General features: G+C 41.0%; 1 protein-coding gene across 2 annotated transcripts in view; it reads right to left on the bottom strand.

Moving 5' to 3' along the window:
- Nucleotides 1-2,156: 2,156 nt before the first annotated feature.
- LOC128687673 (NADH:(hydroxy)cinnamate reductase subunit CrdA) overlaps nucleotides 2,157-21,530 on the bottom strand; it is a 45,665-nt gene continuing 26,291 nt past the window's right edge. For both annotated transcript variants that reach the window (XM_053775258.2, XM_053775259.2), the window contains 2 exons: nucleotides 10,379-10,473; nucleotides 2,157-2,521 (listed from right to left, as the gene is read on the bottom strand). In XM_053775258.2, coding sequence (XP_053631233.1) covers nucleotides 2,384-2,521; nucleotides 10,379-10,473 — 233 coding nt within the window. In that variant the 3' untranslated portion in view covers nucleotides 2,157-2,383. The remainder of the gene's footprint in view (nucleotides 2,522-10,378; nucleotides 10,474-21,530) is intronic.

Raw genomic sequence — 21,530 nt, 5'->3', positions numbered from 1 at the left:
GTATCACCTTTCGAACTTGTAACCGATGTCCCGCGACATATACAGAGGACGGGAGTTCTCGGCTGTCAAAAGTTAAACGAGCCACATTGCAAGGGTAACGTCTCCGCCCCCGGGCAGGAAGGACATAAGTGTCTACTTTGAGGATTGGGAGATCCTGGAGTTCCAGCTGTTCAAAAATGTCATTGCCACATGACTGGAAATTCTGTTGGACTATGGTATGGGGCAGAATGACAGTACCACTACAAGAATTGAGAGAAAGATGTTTTTCAATAGTGATAGGAGTAGTATCGATATTCGAAAGGAGAGAAAGATCATGAGCTTGGGTAGCATTCTGGACAGTGACGATGCGCGTACCGCTCTTGAGAGCGTGAAATGAAATATCTCTGCCAACATGACGCAGGAGCGCTTTGGCAATACTATGGTCAGAAAGGTAGGCAGAAGAAGAAGTTGGTCTTAAAGTAAAGAATTTAGTCCATTGTGTGGTCCGAAACTGAGCGTGGAGAGGGAGTGCTTGACGTGTCGGTCGTTTCCGAGTAGAATGGGAAGGTAACGACGGAGCATCATCAGGAGATTGACGTTGGCGTTTAGGAGTAGGACCGGAGTTGGTCCGGCATGAAATGGGTGGGCGATTCGAAAATTGCCGTACCGTAGAGGGAGAAGCCGGAAGCATAGTCAAAGGAGAGCGGAGTTCAGACAAATCGAAGGAGTCAGTCGAAGCCCCGGTACCTGAAGCGGGTGAGGAAACAGCACCAGCAAGAGGTACAGGGGCATCAGGAGTGTCCGAAGAGTGGTCTAAACACAAGGCAGGGTCAGAATGGGGTGCGGTATCAAGAAGAGGCCCGGGGGTAGTGGTTTCATGGACTAGGGCTGCCATGGTTAGGTTACTCCTTTGCTTTTTGTTTTTAAGAAAAAAAAAGAAAGAAGAAAAGAAAATAAAAACAAAAAAAAGAATAAAAAAAGGGGGGAGCGGGGAGGAATAGTTCCCAGGAGGAATGAAAGGGCCGGAAATCTCCCTCCGCGCCCAAGAGGACTCGACACCGCTAGTAGCGCAGATGCAGCATGGAACCCGTGCCATACCCTACCCTTCATGCCAGTAAACCAGCAATCCGGGATAGCAACCTCACATCTGCCGAGCTACCTCGGTGGACAAAAGAGAGGGCGGCCGGATATCCGCCACAAAGCATACCTCCTTCAGCCACCACCCCCGGAATCCGAAAGGTGGCTTCCAGAGATACACCCGTCGCCCAAAAGACACCCAAAGCTACTCCGGGATACCGGAGAGGGATCGGGACATCCCTAGGCAATCCAGATTCCACGGCAAACTACGCCACCGCCAAGAAACCTCAACGGAATGGGATGGACCCCGGTGTCCTTTCCCCTACCTAGGAACTAGCGCGCCTGTGGGAGAAATCACGAAGGCTAAAAAGAGGAAGGGCAAAAGGGAGGGGTGAGGAGGAGGAGGAGGAATGGAAAAAGGGGAGGATGGGGAGGATGGGATAGGGGAGGGGAGAATGGGGGGTAATTAGGTTCGGTCTGAGGAAGAAGACCGACAGGGCTAATTCCTCAGACCAAGAGCCTCTTCACCACGCCAAGGAGCCCCCCTTGAAGAGGTACAGAAACAAAGCATATACTGTATATGCTAAAAGCAGTAAGGTGAAGATAATTAGAACAAAGGAAGGGGGTAAGGCCATTACGTCAGGGCTCTGCAATTTTATTTTTGGGGTAACAGGTAATGTTCTATAGGTTTAGTAACTAAAAGCTGCATTGGTCTTGGTTTATGGAAATAGTGTCAGAGGTGGTAATCATTACAGATAAAAAGTGCCTAGGATTCATCCTGATTGCTGCCTCTAACACTATTTCCCAAACCAGGCCAACTTTCAAAAAGCTATACGTCTGGCACATTACTTACTCCACCAGAACTGGAATTGCACAGACCCGACCCCATCCCTATCATTTGTTCACATCTCCACCTCACTGCTTTTTTTGTATATAACACCGCTTCCATGCCTTGTGCATTCACCTGACCAGACACTTCATACAAGGAATAGCTTACAAATTTTCAGTTTAACTTAATAAAATTGCCCGTAACGGATACATTATTATAATGCTGACTTATACTGTTATATGTGCCTTTATTCCCTCAAGAATTTTAAACAAAAATTAGAGATAAAATTATTTTGGAATAAAGTGCAAGGCACAAATGCTTCTTTTTACATTTTGAATAGATAAGACTGGTTCACAGCTTTTATTTACCTATGTCCTATATACTTCTTTATTATTTCTCACTACAAATACACTTCAGAAAGATTGAATTGTGCAGTATAATTCTACAATAAGTAACTGAAAGATCAACAAGTACTAAAATGTTCCAGCATAATATGCATTATGAAGGGACACCATCAGCCTTAATCTTGTCAGATATGGCTAATCCATACCACTGAATTTCATCCATGAGTTTTTCCACATTCTTCTTTATTCTGTCATCTGTGCACTCTCCATCATCATTAAACTTCCCTTGTACCTATGGAAACATTTTGCTTTAAAAGGGGAAATATAATGTGATAAAGGATTAAAGATATAAAGAAACTAAAGAAATTTAATCAATGAATATCTAAAGTATAATGAACACCTATCAATGCTCAATAATAACTCGCATGTTTCTCCCTCCATGTGGGTTATTACTGAGCACATTTAATCAAATTGCAGCCTTTTTGTTTTTATCACAAGTGACATTTCCCACCAAGGCATACTGACCTGAAACAAAAGAAATGTAAGTTTTTCTTCTTTTTACATTTAGTAATTTATACAGAAGGGGTTAATAGCCCCTTGCTCCCAGTATTTCGGTCATCTCTTAGGAAGTTTGTTCAGGTATAGGTACACATAAAGTTACATAATTATTAAACATAGCAGCATATGTGTAGATTACTTAGGGTAACCCATGGCTTATGGAAGAAGGATTCTTCTCCAATTCCCTATGGAGAAAGATACAGATTATGGTTTAAAAAAGTGAACTTCTCTAGGCTAGTGAAATGTAACACAAGCTGTTATTAGATTCACAGGGAAGCTAAGCCTTTAGGGTGGCCTGTCGCCTGGTAGGCAAAGCTCTCGCTTCGCATGCTGAGGGTCCATGGTTTGATTCCCGGCAAGGGTGGATACACTGGGCATGTTTCCTTACACCTGTTATCCCTGCTCACCCTCACCGTCCCTGTTCACTCACTGGTGTGAGTCGCATCCTTTACCTGCGACTGGTGTGGGTCGCATCCTTGGACAAAACTGACGTAATCTGCCCGAAATGTTCTGCTTTCTAAATACAGCCTCTCCTCAATTAGCAACGTACTTGTGCAAGAATAGTATATAATACCGACAAGATGAAATTAAGACACATGTGCAACATCTGGGTATCTTTATTGTATACGTTTCGCCATCCAGTGGCTTTATCAATACAAATTCTAGGACATAACTTGAAGACAGTAGGACTATATACAGAAGATGAGGTAATCAGTCCCTCATTCTAGTAGTCTTGGAGATTCTGAAGCAGAAGGAAGGAGCCTGGCGCTTATACTATAGAAACGTCAGGTGTAGCAGACGGTGCTCTTCGCACCTACTCCTAGAATGAGGGACTGATTACCTCATCTTCTGTATATAGTCCTACTGTCTTCAAGTTATGTCCTAGAATTTGTATTGATAAAGCCACTGGATGGCGAAACATATACAATAAAGATACCCAGATGTTGCACATGTGTCTTAATTTCAGCAACGTACTTGTTTACTGACTGCTCTGACTAAAGACGAGCTCTTCAACCAGTATGCAAACTTAAGTAATGTATATTAGAGCTGATTTCCTCTATTCTGTTTATTACAGTACTATACAGTACACTACTGAATAAACATTTAAAAATATACTAGAAATGTTATAAGTGGTAGAATGGTGACATTAAAACAATATCTAAAGATGGTTCACACAAACCCACTACCAGTATAACATTCTTCCTTAATGACCAATTCACTTACTGACCTACTCTTAGGAATGGAACCCCATCGTTAAGTGAGGAGAGGCTGTAGTAGTATGTCACTGACGTCAGCTAGGCCTGTATACCTTGTACATGTACTTGCAGAAATAAAGACATTATTATTATTATTATCAGGGGTATTAAAAGATTGTGGAATGGAGGGTACTGAGGTCTGATCAAAGGAAAGGGATGAAACCTAATTCCTTGAATCAAGAGCCCTTTATCAGTATCAAGTATTCTCTTAACCCTTTGAGGGTTTCGGACGTACTAGTACGGCTTACGAGCAGGGTTTTTTGACGTACTAGTACGCATAAATTCTAGCGCCGTCAAATCTCGCGGGAAAAGGCTGGTAGGCCTAGATGTGAGAGAATGGGTCTGTGTGGTCGGTGTGCGCAGTAGAAAAAAAATCTGGGACCCAGTGGTGCATTGTGGGAATGCCATCTTAGTAAACAATGTCCACCATGCTTCGCGGTAAGAAGCTCCTCACTCCTCGGCGAATTGGGACACTTTTGTTCCCCAGTGACAGTTCTAATACAGAAGGAAGTGCCAGTGAAGATGAGTTTCAAGGTTTTGGTGAGGTTTTGACCGAAACTAATGATCGTAATATCGGTAATAGTGAGGAAAACCCAGACGACCCTCAGCCTTCCACCTCTGGTGCTGGGCCATCTTGTTCACGTTCAGTTGTACCAGAATCCAAGAGGAAACTTCTATTTTCCCAAATCCCAGACTCAGATGAGAGCATGTGTGATGATAGTGATAGTGAATATGAGCTACAAGCTCTTCAAACTAGTTCCAGTCATGATAGTGAAGTGCAATATTCCCCAGTGAAGCGTCAGTATATACGACGATATATGCGCTCTGGTAGTGTGCCATATACTATTCCAAGGGAAAGGAGTGCATCTCGGAGTACATCCCGTGGCTGTACAACAGGAACAGACAGTGAAAATGACGATGATACTGTTGCAATTGGGATGGAAAATGTGCGTGGTGGTAGTGGTGCTGGCGGTGAGGCACCAGCAGTAGGCCATGCTGCCACCCACGCTGCCACCCACGCTGCTGCCTCAGCTGATCTACAACAAAGGCCACCATCCCCCACCTACCCACCACACCAGCCTCCACAACCACAACCTCCACAACCACAACCACCTGTCATTGTCCAGTACCCACCAGCAGACCGCACCTGGGACTGGCAGGAAGCTGTCAATTTTGTTCCAAATCCCCACCAGTTTGATGACAGCCAAAGTGGAATACGGCCATCTTGTACACTTGGGAACAATGCCACTGAACTGGAATGTTTCGAGTTATTCTTTGACAAACCCCTGATGGAAAGTATTGTCATGGAAAGCAACACATACTATGAGTACACCATGGCAAACACATTACTTTCACCAAAATCACGTCTACACCAGTGGAAGGAGGCAACTGTGGCTGAGATGTATCTTTTCTTTGCCACAATAATGGTTATGCCACATGTGTATAAGCACAAAGTGAAATCATACTGGTCAACAGACCGCCTGATTGCAACCCCAGGTTTCAGTGATATAATGCCAGTGAATCGATTTGTACTAATGTTACGTATGCTTCACTTCTCAGACAAAACCAGGCCTGACGGAACTGACAGGTTATATAAGATTAGGAATGTGTTTGTGTATCTGAAAGAGAAATTCAGTACGCATTTTTATCCCTTCAGGAAGCTTGTAATTGACGAGTCTTTGATTCTGTTCAAAGGAAGGCTCTTTCAAGCAGTACATACCAAGCAAGAGGAAACGCTTTGGTATAAAGTTGTTTGTGCTTTGTGATTGTTACAGTGGTCTGGTATTGGATATTATTGTGTGCACTGGAAGTTATACATTGCAAAATACCAGGAAGTTATTGGGCATCTCAGGTGATGTGGTTAGAACAATGATAGAACCATACCTTGGTAAGGGGCATATATTATACAGATAACTGGTACACAAGCCCCTCACTCAGTGATTTTTTGCGAGTGAACATGACAGATGCGTGTGGCACAGTGTGTGGAAATCGGAAACATATGCCCAGGTTTGATGCTGGCACTCGTAGAGGCGAGGTGCAGGCGTTTGTTGCCAATGACATCATGGCATTTCGGTGGCATGACAAACGAGATGTCACACTGTTGTCATCAGTTCACCCTAATGAAATGGCAGACAGTGGCAGGCAGCATAGAGAGAGCAATGAACCCATTCTAAAACCTGCAGCTGTGATTGATTACACCTTCAACATGCGTTCAGTGGACAAATGTGACATGCAGATTGGGTTCACTGATTGTGTTCGCAAGAGTTATAAGTGGTACATCAAACTGTTTTTCCATCTTCTGGACATTTCCATGCTCAATGCTTATAATATGTATAAGATGAGGACCAGAAACAAACCACAGTATGGCGAATTCTGTTTGTCTGTCATCAGACAAATAGTATTCAAGTACCAAGGAACAGCACCTGCAATTGACCGCCCACCAAATTATCAACAACTACCTGCTCGTCTGAAGCATGGTGATCACTTCCTGGTAAAACTGCCTGCTACTGCTTTCAAGAAAAAGGCTCAGAAGAGGTGTTACGTCTGTGTACATACAAAAAAACGCCCATAACAACGCAGAGACACTCGTTTTATGTGTGAGGAATGTAAAACACCACTGTGCATGACACCACGTTTCAAAGAGTTCCACAGGCTGCAGAACTTCTAGAAACATTCCCTGTGACTGTATATGTGTATATAAAATATAGAAAAATAGTAATAAACAACATTTCATATCGTTTGTTTGTGTAAATATTTTCTATAAACAAAATAATGACAACAGTATTTACACCCTTGTGTAGTATTGAAAAAGAAATAACTTACAAAATACTGATCATGTTGGCCTCAGAGGCCATAAAAGTTACTCAGAAAAAGAAAAATTGAAAAATAATTGAAAATAGTACATAAAAAAGTAAATAGAAAAATACCGGGTGACGGCAGTTGGCGATGTTACCAGATGTTCAATTTTGGCAAACTTCACACCTCCATATCTCGGTAAGTATTGACGGTAAAAATTTTTTGTTTAGCCTATAATGTTTAGAAAAAAAAAACTATTTTTTTCATAAGAAAAAATAAATTTTTTTTTTTTAAATTTGGCCGACCCTGAGAACGAGTTTCTGAGAGGACCTGTCGACCCTCAAAGAGTTAAGAGTGTATCTGTGTATACATGATGAATTTATTTCTATCTCTAAAGTAGGGATGAAGGTACTCTCAGCATATACACACACCATACAATATATTGTATATATTGATATATTGTAGGTAGTAGGTTGGTAGACAGCAACCGTCCTGCCAAGTGAGTGTAAAACGGAAACCTGTAATTGTTTTACATGATGGTAGGATTGCTGGTGTCTTTTCTGTCTCAAGCATGCAAGATTTCAGGTACGTCTTGCTACTTCTACTTACACTTAGGTCACACTACACATACATGTACAAGCATATAGGTATATACACACCCTTCTGAATTTTCTTCTGTTTTCTTCCTAGTTCTTGTTCTTTTTTATTTCCTCTTATCTCCATGGGGAAGTGGAACAGAATTCTTCCTCCATAAGTCATGCGTGTTGTAAGAGACAACTAAAATGCCAGGAGCAAAGGGCTAGTAACCCCTTCTCCTCTATATATTACTTAATGTAAAAGGAGAAACTTTCGTTTTATCTTTTGGGCCACCCCGCCTCGGTGGGATACGGCCAGTGTGTTGAAAGAAAGAAAGAAAGAAATATATATAACCTCAACTAGGTAGTAAGTTGGTAGACCACAAGCACCCATGGAGGTACTACCGTCCTGCCAAGTGAGTGTAAAACGAAAGCTTGTAATTGTTTTACATGATGGTAAGATTGCTGGTGTCCTGTTTTCTATCTCAAACATGCAAGATTTCACGTACATCTTGCTACTTCTACTTACACTTACGTCACACTACACATACATGTACAAGCATATATATACACACCCCTCTGGGTTTTCTGCTATTTTCTTTCTAGTTCTTGTTCTTGTTTCTTTCCTCTTATCTCCATGGGGAAGTGGCACAGAATTCTTCCTCCGTAAGCCATGCGTGTTGTACGAGGCAACAAAAATGCCGGGAGCAAGGGGCTAGTAACCCCTTCTCCTGTATATATTACTAAATGTAAAAGGAGAAACTTTCGTTTTTCTTTTTGGGCCACCCAGTATCAATCGCATCTGCTAGAAAAATGACAGGATGGATAATGAGAACCTTCAAAACTAGGGATGCCAAGCCCATGATGACACTCTTCAGGTCACTTATTTTATCTAGGCTGGAATATTGCTGCACACTAACAGCACCTTTCAAGGCAGGTGAAATTGCTGATCTAGAAAATGTACAGAGAACCTTCACGGTGCGCATAACGGAGATAAAACACCTAAATTACTGGGAGCGCTTGAGGTTCCTGAACCTGTATTCCCTGGAACGCAGGCGGGAGAGATACATGATTATATACACCTGGAAAATCCTAGAGGGACTAGTACCGAACTTGCACACGAAAATCACTCGCTACAAAAGCAAAAGACTTGGCAGACGATGCAACATCCCCCCAATGAAAAGCAGGGGTGTCACTAGCACGTTAAGAGACCATACAATAAGTGTCAGGGACCCGAGACTATTCAACTGCCTCCCAGCATACATAAGGGGGATTACCAACAGACCCCTGGCAGTCTTCAAGCTGGCACTGGACAAGCACCTAAAGTCGGTTCCTGACCAGCCGGGCTGTGGCTCGTACGTTGGTTTGCGTGCAGCCAGCAGTAACAGCCTGGTTGATCAGGCTCTGATCCACCAGGAGGCCTGGTCACAGACCGGGCCGCGGGGGCGTTGACCCCGGAACTCTCTCCAGGTAAACCCAGTCTTGGTGGGATATGGCCAGTTTGTTGGAAAAAAAAAAATGCAAGATTTCAGGTATGTCTTGCTACTTCTACTTACACTTAGGTCACACTACACATACATGTACAAGCATATATATACACACCCTTCTGAGTTTTCTTCTATTTTTCTTACTAGCTCTTGTTCTTGTTTATTTCCACTTATCTCCATGGGGAAGTGGAACAGAATTTTTCCTCCCTAACCCATACGTGTCATAAGAGGCGACTAAAATGCCAAGAGGAAGGGGCTAGTAACCCCTTCTCCTGTTTATATATTACTAAATGTAAAAGGAGAAACTTTCGTTTTTCCTTTTGGGCCACCCAGCCTCAGTGGGATACGGCCAGTGTGTTGAAAGAAAGATACCTTAACTAGGTAGTAAGCTGGTAGACCGCAACTGCCCAGGGAGGCACTACCATCCTGCCAAGTGAGTGTAAAATGGAAGCCTGTAACTGTTTTACATGATGGTAGGATTGCTGGTGTCTTTTTTCCATCTCATAAACATGCAAGATTTCAGGTATGTCCTGCTACTTCTATTTACACTTAGGTCACTCTACACATGCATGTACAGGCATATATTTACACACACCTCTCTGGGTTTTCTTCCATTTTCTTGCTAGTTCTTGTTATCTCCATGGGAAAATGGAACAGAATTCTTCCTCCATAAGCCACGAGTATCGTAAGAGGCGACTAAAATGCTGGGAGAAAGGGGTTAGTAACCTCTTCTCCTGTATACATTACTAATTTTAAAAAGAGGAACTCACCCCCATCATACACCCCATCAAGAGAAACATTTAGCAGTAAATCAGAAGATGAGGTCACCTCATACACCCCCATCATACACCCCATCAAGAGATGGGATGTATGATGGGGGGAGTATGATGGGGGTGTATGAGGGGGTGAGTTTCTCTTTTTAAAATTAGTAATGTATACAGGAGAAGAGGTTACTAGGTGGGATATGGCCTGTTTGTTGAAAAAAATATACAGTAGACATCATCTTTTCTGTATTTTTGTAAATCAGTTAAGAATTTTACAAGATAGTGGCACATGGCTATGCTACACAAAGTATTGAATTTGAGTTTTACAGGCAGCAACCCACTACTTCAGTCTTCAAGATGAAATTTTAAGAAGTAACAATGTAAGGTGCAGTGATTCAATTTAAGTACAAATTATAAAAACTTGTTTGGCCGCCTGTCACGATATATGGTACCATGATGTATCAAATTTTTTTTTTTAACAAATTGGCCCTTTACCACCGAGGCAGGGTGATTCAAAAAAGAAGAAACACTTTCATCATCACTCACTCCATCACTGTCTTGCCAAAGGCATTCTGATACAGTACTACAGTTCAAAAACTGCAACATATCTCCACCCATCATTCAGAGTGCAGGCACTGTACTTCCTACCTCCAGGACTCAAGTCTGTATGAGAGAAATAAAGAGCTTATAATACTACAGTACTCAATATTTACCTGAGGTATAACACAAGCATAAGGTGTGCTAATCATTCCAAGCTCACTAAGGAAAGGGCGAGCAAAGGCAGCAGCTCGGATTCCACCAAACGTACCTGAAAAGCAGAGATAGTTTAGTTACACTGGAATACGATACCATAGTAATCGTTATTTAATACTACATGCTAAAATATCACATTGTTCAACAATTACTTATTTTTTATATCTTATTTTTTAACACACCAGCCATATCCCAACGAGGCAGGGTGACCTAAAAACAAAAATGAAAGTCTTTCTTTTCAAATTTAGTAATTTATACAAGAGAAGGTGTTACTAGCATCTCGCTCCCAGCATTTTAGTCACCTCTTATGACACGCATGACTCACAGAGGAAAAATTCTTTATATCTTATTGTGTTTCCCTTTCTTATTACTTTAACTATTTTTATTTCATAGAGATAAGCTTTAAATATAGACATGACAGAAAAGCATTGGTTTGATGAGTTGTCGATGAGTGGAACAACTGCCAAGTAGGGGTCACTGATGCTAACACTTTAACTAGCTTTAAAAATAGAATGGACAAATGTGAGTTAGAAGGAGATGGGGCAGTAGGCTTGCTACAGTGCTCGTCCAATCTCATGTTCATATGTTCATATACTGCAGCATGTATGGTAGTAGTTGGTGAAAGGTGCTGGGAGGCACTTCAGGCAGAATTCTTCAAGAATTACAGTGGAACCTTGGCTTACTAGTGCCCCAATGTGCGAGTTTTTCAAGATACGAGCAGTTGCTTGGTCGATTTTTTGCTTCCAGATGCAAGTGCAATTTCAACATGCAAGCGGGCCTCAAGGGAGGTTCCTTGACTCTGGTGTGGGGCTCTTGCACTTGATCTAGGGAATTGGATCTCAGTTGTTTGTTGGACTATCTTATTGAAACTTGGGCATTGTATGATGGAAAGATGCTTCTTAATGTACACCAAAACTGAAAGAAATCGGACCATAAATAACGGAGTTCACTTCTCGGCCATTAGACACCTCTTAGTGGCATATTTTCATGTGGTTTTTATGGTTGTATTCTCGTTATTTTGGTCACATTTGATAGAATGGAAGATATATTACAGAAATAGATATGATTTTGATTGGTTTCACAACCAAAAGTACCTTGAAATTGAGCTCAAAGTAGCAGAAACATTTGATTCTTTGGCGATGTTCAAGAGTAAACAAATGACGTCACCATCCAATACCTGTCCAACTGGCCATTCCAATACGCAGTCATGAATGGGTTGATGTTATTTATACAATTATTACAATAATGTAGTAGTCTGCATAACAGTAAATCTTCTATCTTTTGAGTGAATAAAAATTCCAAATGGTAAGCAAGAGTATTACAGTGGACACCCGGCATACGATGGCATTGGCATACGTTAAATCCGGCATACGATACATTTTAACGCAAAAATTTTGCCTCGCCACACGGTAAAAAACCCGCCACACACGATTCGTCCGGGACGCGTCCCACGTGTGTCCTCAGCTGCCCCGTGCATGCCAGTGTTTACAAGCCAGCGAGTGAGGTCGCATCTAAGCATGCATTCAGTACATTCCATATTATCACAGTGTTTTTGGTGCTTATTTCTGCAAAATAAGTCACCATGGGCCCCAAGAAAGCTTCTTGTGCCAACCCTGCAGGAAAAAGGGTGCTAATTACTATGGAATGAAGAAAGAGATAATTGCAAAGTACGAAAGTGGAGTGCATGTGTAGGAGCTGGCCAGGTTGTATACCAAACCCCAATCAACCATCACTACTATAGTGGCCAACAAAACGGCAATCAAGGAAGCTGTTCTTGCAAAAGGTGCATGTCTGTTTTCGAAAGAGATTGCAAGTGTTAGAAGATGTTGAGAGACTTATTGGTGTGGATAAATGAAAAATGTTTGAGAGAATGTATGAGAGTATAGTTTTACCAATGCTCCTGTATGGGTGTGAAGCATGGGTGATGAATGTTGCAGCGAGGAGTAGGCTGGAGGCAGTGGAGATGTCATGTCTGAGGGCAATGTGTGGTGTGAATATAATGCAGAGAATTCGTAGTTTGGAAGTTAGGAGGAGGTGCGGGATTGCCAAAACTGTTGTCCAGAGGGCTGAGGAAGGGTTGTTGAGGTGGTTCGGACATGTAGAGAGAATGGAGCGAAACAGAATGACTTCAAAAGTGTATCAGTCTGTAGTGGAAGGAAGGTGGGGTAGGGGTCGGCCTAGGAAAGGTTGGAGGGAGAGGGCAAAGGAGGTTTTGTGTGTGAGGGGCTTGGATTTCCAGCGGGCATGCGTGAGCGTGTTTGATAGGAATGAATGGAGACAAATGGCTTTTAATACTTGACGTGCTGTTGGAGTGTGAGCAAAGTAACATTTATGAAGGGATTCAGGGAAACCGGCAGGCCGGACTTGAGTCCCGGAGATGGGAAGTACAGTGCCTGCACTCTGAAGGAGGGGTATTAATGTTGCAGTTTAAAAACTGTAGTGTAAAGCACCCTTCTGGCAAGACAGTGATGGAGTGAATGATGGTGAAAGTTTTTCTTTTTCAGGCCACCCTGCCTTGGTGGAAATCGGCCAGTGTGTTAATAATAATAAAAAAATAAATGAAAAATAGATAGCAGGAGATAGCATCTCTCAAGTGATCATATGTGAAAAGGCTAGGAAGTTGCATGAAGATTTAATTGAAAAAATGCCTGCAACTAGTGGTAATGTGAGTGAATTTAAGGCCAGCAAAGATTGGTTTGAAAGATTTAAGAATTGTAGTGGCATACATAGTGTGATAAGGCATGATGAGGCTGCCAGTTTGGACCCAAAAGCAGCTGAAAAATATGTGAAGGAATTCAAGGATTACATAGACAGTGAAGAATTGAAACCTGAACGAGTGTTTAATTGTGACAAAACAGGCCTGTTTTGGAAGAAAATGCCAAGCAGGACCTACATTATTCAGGAGGAAAAGGCACTCCCAGGACATAAGCCTATGAAAGACAGGCTTACTCTTCTGATGTGTGCTAATGCTAGTGGTGATTGCAAAGTGAAGTCTTTATTGGTGTATCAATCTGAAACTCTCAGTGCGTTCAGGCAAAACAATGTTGTCAAGGCTAATTTGTGTGTGCTGTGGAGGGCAAACAGTAAGGCATGGGTCACTAGGGACCTTTTCTATGACTGGTTACACCATGCATTTGCCCCCACTGTGAAAAATTACCTAATGGAAAAGAAATTGGACCTTAAGTGCCTCCTGGTATTAGACAATGCTCCTAGTCATCCTTCAGACTTGGCAGAGCGACTTTGTGGGGGCATGAGCTTCATTAAGGTCAAGTTTTTGCCTCCTAATACCACTCCTCTCCTGCAGCCCATGGACCAGCAGGTCATTTCAAACTTCAAAAACTCTACACAAAAGCTATGTTTCAAAAGTGCTTTGAGGTGACCTCAGACACTCGATTGACTCTAAAAGAGTTTTGGAAAGATCACTTTCATATCCTCAATTGTGTAAACCTTATATGTAAGGCTTGGGAGGGAGTGACTAAGAGGACCTTGAACTCTGCTTGGAAGAAACTGTGGCCACAATGTGTAGAAGGAAGGGATTTTGTAGTGTTTGGGGCTAACCCTCAGGAGCCTATGCTAGTTGTGGAATCTATTGTGGCATTGGGAAAGTCCTTGGGGCTGGAGGTTAGTGGGGAGGATGTGGAAGAGTTGGTGGAGGAGGACAATGAAGAACTAACCACTGAAGAGCTGCAAGATCATCTTTAACAGCAAGAGGCCAGACCTGAGGAAACTGCTCCAGAGGAGGGGAGAGAGAAATTGAGGAAGTTGCCTACTTCAAAGATTAAGGAAATGTGTGCAAAGCTACTGCAAGCCATGTTGGCTTGCAGTAGCTTTGCACACATGGGCCATAACACTGTACAATGACAATGTTATGGCCCATTTTAGTAAAGTTTTAAAGGAATGGGAGGTACAGGCCACTTTGGACAGATATGTTGTGCAACAGAGGTCCAGTGACTCTCAAGCTGGTCATAGTGGCATTAAAAGAAGAAGGGAAGTAACCCTGGAAAAGGAGTTGCTACCTCAAGGCCTAATGGAAGGGGATTCCCCTTCTAAACAATAACAACTTCCACACTCTCCCCTCCTCCCATCCCATCAATCATCACCAGATCTTCATTAAAGGTAAGTGTCATGTATTCTATTCTTAGTAGCTTAGTACATGTGGATGTCTTCTTCAGTTTGTGTGTATTAAAATTAATATTTCATGTGGTAAATTTTTTTTTTTTCATACTTTTGGGTGTCTTGCACGGATTAATTTGATTTCTGTTATTTCTTATGGGGAAAATTAATTCGCCTTACGATAATTTCGGCATACGATGAGCTCTCAGGAATGGATTAACATCGTATGCCGGGGGTCCACTGTATTATAAGAATAGGTACATATTAATATTAATAATAATAATAATAATAATAATCATAATAATAACAATAATAAATCATATGTAAAATATAATAATTATATAATATATGTAATGTGATAATATAAATTATTATAAGAATACAAATCTACTAATAAATAATAATCACCAGATGGCAGTGAATACCACAACAATGCAGGAGCAGTTATGGCCTCCTCCACCTGTCACAAGACATATTTTATTCATTTAAGAGTATATATCAGGTTTCTATGTTATTTATATTGTTTATTATGTTATATTAGATGAATTTTGATAGATAAATAAGCCATAGAGTTGATAGCAAAATACTGAAGGAGTATTTTGTCCTGTCTCCAAATAAACTCACGTCTGCCGTCGGCACCACTACGTAGTCACAAAGGTAATGACATAATTTATTCATTCTAGAGTATATTTATTTATTTATTTATTTATTTAGTAATTTAAGCATACATACAGAGGTACAAAAAATACAGGTAAGAGCAGCATGCCAAAGCCACTTATATGCATAGCATTACGGGCTGGCTTAAAATTAACTTAAGATTAACTAAGCAATGATGAAATCAGTGATAAAACATTATTGTAAACAGATAACTATAAAGCACAAATGAGTATTACAAAGACAGGTCATATGGTTGCTTGCATTGCTGTACATTCAGTCGAATGGAGTATTCTGTTAGGTAGTGTATTTAAAAAAATAATAAAGTTAGATTGGGTCCTAGAAAAAAAACCATACCCCCGGCCGGGATTGAACCCGCGGTCATAGAGTCTCAAAACTCCAGCCCGTCGCGCTAGCCACTAGACCAGCTAGCCACAATAAGATTCATCCAACTAGGTATATTTCTACACCATAGGAAAGTTAGCACAGGCACCTCTGTGACCACAAATGCAAGTTTTTACAGACGAATCTCCAGCTAGCGTGGCCGTGACGAACTCTAGCTCAAGTCACATTGGGTCCTAGGTTTAACATTTGTGTGATAATTGTGAGTAACATATAGGATATACAATTTATAAGGTTCAGTTATTCAGTATTTATTTGGTTTTGAGTGAGTAAGTGATCTTTGAGAAGAGACTTGAATTTATAAACAGGTAGTGTTTCTTTTATATTTACAGGTAATGAATTCCAGATTTTAGGGCCTTTTATGTGCATTGAGTTTTTGCATAGCGTGAGATGGACACGAGGAACATCAAAGAGTGATCTGTGCCTTGTGTTATGGTCATGTGTTCTGTTGAGGTTGGCAAGGAGATGTTTAAGGGGAGGGTTAATATCAGAGTTAAGGTTTCTATGACATTTATATTGTTTATTATGTCATATTAGATGAATTTTGATAGATAAATAAACCACAGAGTTGACATTAGTGAAATATTGAAGTATTTTGTTGTGCCTCCTGAGAACTGGAAAGGATTAATTGCATTTCAGTTAATTTAAATGAGGAAAATTGACTCAGCATTCAAGAAAATCTGGATACGAGCAAGGTCACAAAACAGATTAAACTTGTAAGTACAGGTTCCACTGTATTTTACAGAAAATCTTGGTGATAAATTATATATATTTATTGGTGTTATAAATTATATAGATTTATCCTAACAAACTTACCCATTATGGATTCAGTGTATACTTTCAGTATTTTTTTTATCATGTCGGCCATTTCCCACCGAGGCAGGGTGACCCAAAAAGAAAAAAAAACAAAAAGAAAGAAAAATCTTTCATCATCATTCAACACTTTCACCATCACTCACACATAATCACTGTTTTTGCAGAGGCACTCAGATATGACAGTTTAGAAGTCCCTCCAAACTGCCAATATCCTAAACCCCTCCTTTAAAGTGCAGGCATTGTACTTCCCATTTCCAGGATTCAAGTCTGGCTAACCGTTTTCCCTGAATTCCTTCACAAAATATTAACCTGCTCACACTCCAACAGCTCGTCAAGTCCCAAAAGCCATTCGTCTCCATTCACACACACGCTTGCTGAAAGTCCAAGCCCCTTGCTCACAAAACCATTACCCCCTCCCTCCAACCTTTTTGGGGACAACCCCTACCCTGCCTTCCTTTCCCAGTAGATTTATATGTTCTCCAAGTTATTCTACTTTGTTCCATTCTCTCTAAATGACCAAACCACCTTAAAAACCCCTCTTCAGCCCTCTGACTAATACTTTTAGTAACTCCACACCTCCTCCTAATTTCCACACTATGAATTCTCTGCATAATATTCGCACCACACACTGCTCCCAGACATGATATCTCCACTGCCTCCGGCCACCTTCCCACTGCAGCATTTACATCCCACGCTTCACACCCATATAAATGAGTGTTCGTACCACTATACTCTCGTACATTCCCCTCTTTGCCTCCATGGACAACATTCTTTGTCTCCACAGATACCTCAACACACTACTCACCTTTTCTCTCTCATCAATTCCATGGTTTACTTCATTCTTTATGAACCCATCTGCTGACAAGTCAACTCCCAAATATCTGAAAACATTCACTTCTTCCATACTCCCTCCCTCCAAAGTGATATCCAATTTTTCTTTATCTAAATCATTTGATACCTTCGTCACCTTACTCTTATCTATATTCACTTTCAACTTTCTACCTTTACACACCCTTCCAAACTCGTTCACTAACCTTTGCAACTTTTCTTTAGAATCCCCCAAAAGCACAGTATCATCAGCAAAAAGTAACTGTCAACTCCCATGTTGTATTTGACTCTCCATAATTTAATCCCACCCCTCTCCCCAACACCCTAGCATTTACTTCTTTTACAGCCCCATCTGTAAATATGTTAAACAACCATGGTGACATTACATACCCCTGTCTAAGATGTACTTTTACTGATGTACTTTAAGCCTCACTATTCTCATAAAAACTCTTTACAGCATTTAGTAACTTACTACCTATTCCATACACTTGCAACATCTGCCACATTGCTCCCCTATCCACTCTTATCATATGCCTCTTCTAAATCCGTAAATGCAATGAAAACTTCCCCACCTATCTAAATACTGTTCACATATATGCTCCAATGTAAACACCTGATCTACACATCCCTTACCCTTGCTCATCCTTGCTCATCTGCAATCCTGCTCTCTGTCTTACCTCTAATACTTTCAATAATAACCCTACTATACACTTTAGCTGGTATACTCAGTAAACTTATTCCCCTATAATTTTTACAATCTCTTTTGTCCCCCTTTCCTACTGTACACTAACTGCCTCCTTCAAGGCAAGCAAAATTGCTGACCTGGAGAGTGTACGAAGAACTTTCATGGCACACAAGTATGATAAGGCACCTAAATTACTGGGAACGGTTGAAGTCCCTAGATCTGTATTCCCTGGAATGCAAGCAAGTACGATACATGATAATATACACTTGGAAAATCCTGGAGGGAATAGTCCTAAAATTGCACACGAAAATCACTCCCTACAAAAGCAAAAACTGGGCAGGAGATGGAACATTCCCCCAATGAAAAGCAGGGGCACCATGAGCACAATGAGAGACAACATAACAAGTGTCAGGGGCCCAAGACTGTTCAACTGCCTCCCAGCATACATAAGGGGAATTACCAATAGACCCTTGGCTGTCTTCAAGAAGGCACTGGACAGGCACCTAAAGTCAGTACTGCACCTGACCAGCCAGGCTGTGGTTCGTAATGTTAAAGTGTAAGAAAATTAACTGTGCTGGAAGTTACATTCCTAGCAAAATATCAGTGCAAGAAAGCTTCAATACTGGTGGAAATACTCATTGCAGTACAGGAGGGCCTTGCTTTACAGTGCTTCACTTTACAACACCTTGCTAATGCAGTGGTTTTTCAATTATACCCATTCTTCATTAATTCAGACTTCCTACAATAAATATAAGCTCAGGTGGCCTGGTAGGAAAAGTTCTCTCTTCACATGCTGAGGGTCCAGGTTCGATTCCTGGCAGGGTGTAAACATCTGACATGTTTCCTTTCACCTGTTGTCCTGTTCACCTAGCAAGTACGTACCTGGATGTCAGTCGACTGGTGTGGGTCACATCCTGGGGGACAAGATTGAGGACCTCAATGGAAATAAGACAGACAGTCCATCAATGACGCACTGCCTTTCTTGGGTTATCCTAGGTGGCTAACCCTCCGGGTTTAAAAATCCAAACAAAATCTTATCTTAAACATGTTATCAGACTTTTATATGTATTTGAAAGTGAAACAAAGCTATGTTTCACTTTACAGCAATTTTTGCTTTACAGCAGTATCCCAGAACCTAACCTACTGTATAAGCAGGGCCCTCTCATATACAATGTTAAATAAGACTTTTTATTCAGACTCTTCACTCTGGAGGGTTAAATTTTTTTTAATACATTGGCCATTTCCCACTGAGGTAGGGTGACCCAAAAAAGAATAAACACTTTTATCACCATTCTCTCCATCACTGTCTTGCCAGAGGCATGCAGATACTGTACTAGAGTTCAAAAACTGTAACATATCTCTACTTCTTCAGAGTGCAGGCGCTGTACTTCTCACATCCAGGACTCGAGTCCAGCTAACTGGTTAATAACCCAGGTTAATCCAAGAACCAGTGGGGCTAATTCCCATTAGGGGTATTTGCATCCTCTAAGATGTAACCTACAGCTTCACTAACTACTAGCTATCTGTACTTCATGTTGTAATTTGTTTACTGTAATTTTTACCACTGAATATATCATTGCATATTTAATCTTAAGTTAATTTTAAGCCTGCCCATAATGCTCTGCATACAAGGGGGTTTTGGCATGTATACCCAACCACTATAATTCCTTGTACAACTATGTATCATGTCCAAATAAAAATTATTATTATTATTATCTATTTGGGCAGCAGATTTATATAAGAAGAATACTAAAGAGCTCCTGATTCAGGGAACTGAAGCTACCCTGCCCTTCCTTGTATCAAGCCTGATTATCACCCTTTTCCCAGGGACTGTATGACTTAAGGGTCAAGCACTTCATGATTATAACTGTACTAACAACTGAGTCAGTTTGAGAAACAAGAAGTACTAGAGTCTTAGTTGATAACATGCCAGATTATTCATGCCAGTAGACAAGTGACTGACAACAGTAGTCACACCACAGACCATACTCACATTTTTTTTATCTAAAGTCATGATGGGTTACACAAACCTATAAATAAATAAGTTTAACCAAAAAAGGAAATTAAAGGAACACCAGGTTTGGTATGGCTACATAGTCTTCAAGCATAACCAGATGTTTAAATCTGCATGTTTATTACTGGGGAGTGTTGTATGACCCTTGTGGCTTTAATGCTTAGTTCTGATTAAAATATTACTAGGATGGGGATGAGCTGGCAGTGAAGGTGGGGGTTACCTGAGAGAAGAGATCTCATGCACTAGTGGTTTTGTACGTTGGTGACTCCAGCTACCACTGCTCCACCCCATTTGTCATCAGTACGTAAGCTCCATTTTCACGAGTATGCTGCACTTTTGTTAAGATTAATGGACTGAACACATCAACTCCAGGCTGAAGAACTGATTACCTCAAATTCATCATCTTCCACTTTTCTCTGCAATGGACTGAAGAAGCCACTGAGTGGCAAAATGTTTCCAGAATAAAGACACCCAAATGTTGCACAAGTGTCTCATTTATCATCAGGATAAATATAGGTTGAGTTATCTCCTCAAGTATATACACTAAATAAAGTTGACTTAAATCCTTTATTTAGGGATCAAGGTTTACTCGACAAGTGTGGAAGTGGGATGCAGCCTTAATGATGCACCTGGTGGTAGGAACTGACATTTAAAAGTATGTGATGTCAACTCTCCATCAAGTTTAACATGTTATCCTTCATAAGTGTTGATAATACCTTTGCGAATGATGCAGTATTTCTTTGAACCTTAACCTCAACACTTACAGTGTCATAAACATAAATGACCCACATTACTATATCCCGAGGTACCACTTATCACTGTAGGTGATTATTATTATTATTATAATCAAAGGGAAGCGCTAAACCCGGAGGATTATACAGCGCCTGGGGGGGGGATGTGGAAGGCATTCAGGCTTAATTCGGGGAACTGGAGCACAGATCCAATTCCCTAAATCAAGAGCCCCTCACCAACATCAAGGAACCTTCCTTGAGAGGACTGTAGGTGATAAGTCCCTGGATTCATTGTGTGTCTGATGGGTCTGGTGTGACTTCAGCCCCTCATGATGGGTATAATTCATATTATAAAGCTACCAAAAGACTTCTATACACTGTCCTGCTAAAAATCATATCCTGAGTATAAAATGCAAATGTGTTTTCAGACCTGGTGGAAGTACTCAAATGTTGGGCTAATGTTATCTGATGATGCTGATTGTAATGTATACTTCAAAAGTCCTACATACGAAGATATACCTGGTAATGATTGCAGTGATCACTGGCCCTACTGTCTGTTGTTGGATAGGCCTCAAATTGTAAAAAAAATATTACAGGAATAAAAGATATTACAAAAAAAGTATGATAATACATACATCACAAAATTAAGGGTTGACATAAGAAATAAGCGAGAACAGTACCTAACTCGTGTCTGAAGGATGCTGTAGGAAATATAATGGGAATAACATGTAAACCAAGTTTTACATTGAAGCACACAAGTGAATAATATTTTGATAATTGTAAGGAAGTTTTTGTTGCATTTGTGGATTTAGAAGAGGCATATGATAGGGTGAATAGAGGATCAGTGTGGCAGATGTTGCAAGTGTATG

Source organism: Cherax quadricarinatus, chromosome 11 (assembly GCF_038502225.1).
Source record: "Cherax quadricarinatus isolate ZL_2023a chromosome 11, ASM3850222v1, whole genome shotgun sequence".
Lineage (NCBI taxonomy): Eukaryota > Metazoa > Arthropoda > Malacostraca > Decapoda > Parastacidae > Cherax > Cherax quadricarinatus.
This window is presented reverse-complemented; position numbering and strand designations above follow the sequence as displayed.